This window comes from Nerophis lumbriciformis, linkage group LG32 (genome assembly GCF_033978685.3).
Source record: "Nerophis lumbriciformis linkage group LG32, RoL_Nlum_v2.1, whole genome shotgun sequence".
Taxonomy (NCBI): Eukaryota; Metazoa; Chordata; class Actinopteri; order Syngnathiformes; family Syngnathidae; genus Nerophis; species Nerophis lumbriciformis.
In genome coordinates this window covers 20,433,033-20,439,461 of record NC_084579.2, presented here as the reverse complement: position 1 = coordinate 20,439,461, position 6,429 = coordinate 20,433,033, and the positions used below count along the sequence as shown (strand labels likewise).

The window sequence follows — 6,429 nt, the reverse complement described above, 5'->3', positions numbered from 1 at the left end:
TGCCTTGGCTCAAAAAAGGTTGAAAAACACTGCTATAGTGAGACGTGTGTGTGTGTGTGTGTGTGTGTGTGTGTGTGTGTGTGTGTGTGTGTGTGTGTGTGTGTGTGTGTGTGTGTGTGTGTGTGTTCTTGTGGACGGTTCGGGGCCGGGTCCCGTCGGTAGATGGCGGTAACCCAAGAAGCTTCACCACGGAGGAGGAGGGTGTGGAGTGGGAGGAGGGTCTCTCGGCCACTCGGTCTCAGTTTGCAGCACTCACGTCGGAAGGCGGAGGAGCTGAAGCACTGTGAAGGACACCGGGAGGAGGACCAGAAGAAGAAGAAGCTCAAAAGGGAGGGAGAGAAAGAAAAAAACCACGGCTAGTCTGCAGACGCCAACACACGCAGCATGGAGGACAAATCCAACTCGTTCTCCGGCAGCAAGGAGGAGAAGGCGGACGGGAATAACGTCTTCCAGAGGCAGGACTCGGTGCAGAAAAACAGCACCGGCAGCCAGAACACGAAGGAGCACGGCAACTCCGTCAGCTTCAAGGGGGAGCGGGAGGAGGCCATGGTGGGCTTCGACGACCTGGAGGGGGCGGCCAGGCAGCACGGGTTCATGCAGAGGCAATTCGGGGCCATGATGCAGCCCGGAGTCAATAAGTTCTCCCTGCGGATGTTCGGCAGCCAGAAAGCGGTGGAAAAGGAGCAGGAGAGAGTCCAGACGGCAGGATACTGGATCATTCACCCCTATAGCGACTTTAGGTAAGAAACCAACACCTTTCTTCTTCCGCACTCTCACCTTTTCACGCCCCCCACAGACATGTCATGTTTATTAACACGCCGTGGGTGTTTCATTGCGGGTCTGCTTTTGCACGAATGTCCTTGCATGGCGGGAGGGGGAAAAAGGGGCACCGCTAGGGTTTGTTTTGCAGGTTGCGACATATTGCGGGCGTCCTAACCTGTGCACCGGTGCCAATGCACCATCATGACTGTAAATATTGCTGCTGCAGGCGGCGGGGAGATGACGGATGGAGGGGCTAGGGAGGAGGCGGGAGTGGGGGGGTGCATTTTGTGCAGACACTGTCAGGGTTTTTTTTTTTTTTTTTTTCAAAATGATGTCATTTTGACGCTCCAATGTGATGGAATGTGCCCACAGAAAGGGAAGGCCCCGCAGCATTGTTAGTGTGCAGGATAGGAGGAAGGAGCACAGGTGCACGCAGGGCAGGCACCAGTCGGCCACACGGTGCCCGCTTCACGGTCCGCTCCACCCCGTTAAAAGCACGCCCAGCCCGGGCTTGCCTCGGCGCTGTGGGCGTGTGAGTCAGGACATGCCTGCTCCTGTCTCACGGAGCTGTCCATGGTCCTCAAGTCGCACGCATGCTCGAGTTGTGTGGGATGCAGGAGCCATTTTCTTATTTTTAGTTTTAGGGACAAGCGGTAGGAAATGGATGGGATGCATGGGTATGCTAATTAAGCTAAGAAGTTTCCATATGGAGCTGCATATCATCATGGGGCTCCATCCATCCATCCATCCATTTCTACCGCTTGTCCCGTTCTGGGTCGCGGGGGGTGCTGGAGCCTATCTCAGCTGCATTCGGGCGAAAGGCGCCACCTCATCACAGGGCCAACACAGATAGACAGACAACATTCACACTCACATTCACACACTAGGGCCAATTTAGTGTTGCCAATCAACCTATCAGGAGCCATTTTCTTATTTTTAGTTTTAGGGACAAGCGGTAGGAAATGGATGGGATGGAGCATGCTAAAACGGATGCATGGGTTTGCTAATTGAGCTAAGAAGTTTCCATATGAAGCTGTATATCATGCATGGGGCTCCATCCATCCATCCATTTCCTACCGCTTGTCCCGTTCGGGGTCGCGGGTGTGTGTGTGTGTGTGTGTGTGTAATACTTGTCAGTGTTTGATAATGTTCAGGATCTAGTCATGTCTGTAAAGTCACATGACCCTGAAGCCAAAATGAAACAATTCAGAATTTAACTAAAATGTTCAATTTTTTAGTGTAGTTTTTATTGTTTAATATCACAGGGTGTGGGCAGCACGGTGGAACAGGGGTTAGTGCATGTGCCTCACAATACGAAGGTCCTGAGTAGTCCTGAGTTCAATCCCGGGCTCGGGATCTTTCTGTGTGGAGTTTGTATGTTCTCCCCGTGACTGCATGGGTTCCCTCCGGGTACTCCGGCTTCCTCCCACCTCTAAAAACATGCACCTGGGGATAGGTTGATTGGCAACATTAAATTGGCCCTAGTGCAGTGGTTCTTAACCTTGTTGGAGGTACAGAACCCCACCAGTTTCAAATGCGCGTTCACCGAACCCTTCTTTAGTCCATCCATCCATCCATTTTCTACCGCTTGTCTCGTTCTGGGTCGCGAGGAGTGCTGGAGCCTATCTCAGCTGCATTCGGGCGGAAGGCGAGGTACACCCTGAACAAGTCGCCATCTCATCACAGGGCCAACACAGATAGACAGACAACATTCACACTCACATTCACACACTAGGGCCAATTTAGTGTTGCCAATCAACCTATCCCCAGATGCATGTTTTCGGAGGCGGGCTCAAATACTTTTATTCATCTGATTAGTAGACAAGTCCCGATTCTGATCATGGGATAGGATCAGGGCCGATATTTCCCCTCTTTTTAACTCAAACTGCACTTTTGGGGGGAATTTTGCCTATAACTAGACGAGGCAATCCATGAAGGAATTGCATAATTGCAGCTGAGATAGGCTCCAGCACCCCCCGTGACCCCAAAAGGGACAAGCGGTAGAAAATGGATGGATGGATGTATGCTCCAATGCTAAAGTTGAAGTGAAATGCTGACAGAATGTAGTATGAATGTAAGAACAGTTTGAATGTAACAATTACTTTCATCCCATTGATTTTTTTTTTTTTTAACGTTGATGTTCCAGGCAATCTTATTTTCAGTGAAGGTATAGGATAGGCAAATATAAGCTTTGGCTTCAGCCTATTCCGTTTTTGGTCATTATTTTTATTTTATTTTCTTTTTGTGTGTAAATGTGTATGATTGTTAAATATGTATAATCTGTACTGTTAAACTGGTCACACAAACTGGTTGATGGTTGATGGTTGATTATATGACCGAAATAAACTTATTTCATTCATTCATTCAAAAAAATGTTGAAATGGTTTGAATGTCGAAGAGTTTGCATTTCCGGGAAAAACGGAATTTGGTTTGCAACTTGGAAAAGTGTTAGTTTGAATGAGTGGGGTGTGTTGATGTTGGGATGGTTTGAATAGGTTGAAAAATGTGCGAATTGTGGAAGTTTGAAAAATGGACAATTCATTTTGAATGGGGAAAATGTCTCTGAAAACTGGGAATTGTTGGAAATCCGGGAATTTTTCTTTTAAATTGTTGAAGAGCACACAATTTTGAACAGGCTGAATATTTTGAAGTAGGAATCGTTTGAATCGAATGAAACTTTGAAAAATTAGTTTCAAAGGGAATTTCATGGACATTTGGGAATTTCGGGAAAAGCGGGAATTTTTTGGAAAATGTTAAGAGACTTGCATGTTCTGAATGAGTTGAAATCGTTGGTTTTGGGAATTTTTCAAATCTGTCGAGAAATGTTGAAGTATTAACATTTTTAATTGAGAAATTTTATTAAGAAATTCCAGGAGTTTTGGGAAAACCAGGAATTTTTCCAGTTCAAAAAAACAACTTTGTTTTTTGTCCTGTTTAAGAGGAATGTTTGGACGGTGGAATGGTTGAAGTGGGTTGAAAAATGTGGAGTCGCCAGATAAAAGGGTCAAAAAAAGTATTTGAAAAAAAGAGAAATCTGGGAATTCCGGGAATTTTTTATAACTTGTAAAAATAATAGTTTGAATTGCCAGGATGAGTGGAATGTGTTGAAGGTGGAATGGTTTGAATCGGTTGAAAAATGTGGAAATGGTGGAAGTTTGAAAAATGGCCAATTCAGTTTGAATGGGAAAAATGTCCCGGAAAACCTGGAATTCTGGGAAATCTGGAAATTTTTGGAATTTGTCATGAGAAAGCCCACAATTCCTGAATAGGCTGAACAGTTTGAAGTCGGAACGGTTTGAATCGGAGGAAACATGTGGAATGTAGAGCGCGCCAAAATCTGAAGAAGAAGACGAAGAACAATAAATAGATGAATTTTGGTGTAGAAAACTATATGTGTGAATGCTTTGGAGCATTCACACAATTAACAATCCTTACGTTTGACACCCCTGGTCCATTCCGACCATTAAACCCAATAAATAACATTCAAAAGGCGCCAAAAATAGTCCATTTACATTTCATGACATTAATATTAAACAAATACTAGCAATGTTATTATTATAAGCGTTAAGGACCTACATTTAGCGGCACATTGATTAGAGAAACGTAACTTAATTAGGCTACTGTATTGACATTATTAGCTGCGAGCCGCTTTCTCACCTCGGAGCTTGTGAACGTTAATTCTCGATCAGGGGTGTCAAACGTACGGCCCACGAACAGGTTTTATCAAATCCGCGGGATGAGTTTGCTAAGTATGAAAATTAACCTGAAATTTTTGAATGAAAGAAACAGCTCTTCTAAATGTGTCCACTGGATGTCGCAATAGCAATTATTTGTATCTTTGTTGATGATGCTACATATGTACAAAATAAGCCATATGGTGTTAGTACATCAGTCGAGGAAAATGATCAAACTACATAAATAACATACTGTAATGTGATTTTGATATAATTTTTTTATCTTGATAGATTAATACCAATGAGTTGACGATGAACATTGTCACATAATTTATTCAGAAAATATAAATAACGACAAATAAAGATAGATTACTATTAACCTATTAGCCTAACTATTAACTATTAATGTAAGTGTAAAAAACCCCCAACAACATTATGATTTGTACATTTTCAGAATGTGCTTGTTCTATTTTTGAACAAAGAAAACAATCTGAAGTTGTCTTTATTTTTAAGTTATCGTGCCGTCATTTTACCACTCCCACTTGGGAGTAGATTTTTCTCCATGTGGCCCCCGATTTAAAATTAGTTTGACACCCCTGTTATAGATTATAAATCATGCCTCTCACATTTATAGCAAAATGATATACAGTAAACATAAACTGAGAAGTTGGTACACTTTGATAGCCAATTTAGACCCGGAATGGCGAAAAAGACCTAAAAAGACGCTTTGTTTCTCCCCCATTTTCTTTGCGAGGATTATGAGTCATTCTTCATCTTAACGGGAATATATCAACATCCCAACAGTCAGCACCCCAGTGAGAGCAGACATTGTACAGTGAGTGATATTTTATTATGTTGGTTGCAATAAGTAGTAATCAGTGATGTTGAAAACTCGAATGTTGTGATGCGTTTTTTAAATTAAAATGCTTAAAATGAGCAAAATACACACATATTAAATGTTATAAGTGGGCCTGTTGAGTACATTATATACATACTTCCATATTCCCTGTTACACACATGCAGGAGTTGCATGAATTTCAGGAGGGTGCGCGTCTTGCCAGAACACCGGCTCGAATTTGAGTGCAAGCTGCAACCAATGCGCGCTGCTAGAAGCCGAGAGTTAAACAACGTTTATTCCAAGTAGCATTATCACTGGATAAGTAGAGGAAATCTTGCTATACCACAATTTCAGTTCTATAATGTATTGTCAAAACATTGCGTCGGCACTCAAAATGGGATTGGATCTGTGGCAAATAAATCGGGTTTGGAGGTCAAAAATGTTGATCAGGACATCCTTAATAAAATATAATTCAATTCACAAAGTTTTTTCATTACTGTTGGACTTGGGTCAAGTGGAAGATATAACAAGATTGATTTAAAGGCCTACTGAAATGCGATTTTCTTATTTAAACGGGGGATAGCAGGTCCATTCTATGTGTCATACTTGATCATTTCGTGATATTGCCATATTTTTGCTGAAAGGATTTAGTAAAGAACATCGACAATAAAGTTCGCAACCTTTGGTCGCTGATAAAAAAGCCTTGCCTGTACCGAAAGTAGCAGACGATATGCGCATGACGTCACAGGCTGTGGAGCTCCTCACATCTGCACATTGTTTACAATCATGGCCACCAGCAGCGAGAGTGATTCGGACCAAGAAAGCGACGATTTCCCCATTAATTTGAGCGAGGATGAAAGATTTGTGGATGAGGAAAGTGAGAGTGAAGGACTAGAGGGCAGTGGGAGCGATTCAGATAGGGAAGATGCTGTGAGAGGCGGGTGGGACCTGATATTCAGCTGGGAATGACTAAAACAGTAAATAAACACAAGACATATATATACTCTATTAGCCACAACACAACCAGGCTTATATTTAATATGCCACAAATTAATCCCGCATAACAAACACCTCCCCCCTCCCGTCCATATAACCCGCCAATACAACTCAAACACCTGCACAACACACTCAATCCCACAGCCCAAAGTACCGTTC

General features: G+C 43.1%; 1 protein-coding gene across 1 annotated transcript in view; it reads left to right on the top strand.

Annotated features, from left to right (window-relative positions):
- Positions 1 to 209: 209 nt before the first annotated feature.
- hcn1 (hyperpolarization activated cyclic nucleotide-gated potassium channel 1) overlaps positions 210 to 6,429 on the top strand; it is a 302,198-nt gene continuing 295,978 nt past the window's right edge. Inside the window, exon 1 of the mRNA XM_061927116.2 lies at positions 210 to 740. Within this exon, the coding sequence (XP_061783100.1) occupies positions 385 to 740 (356 nt within the window). The 5' untranslated portion in view covers positions 210 to 384. The remainder of the gene's footprint in view (positions 741 to 6,429) is intronic.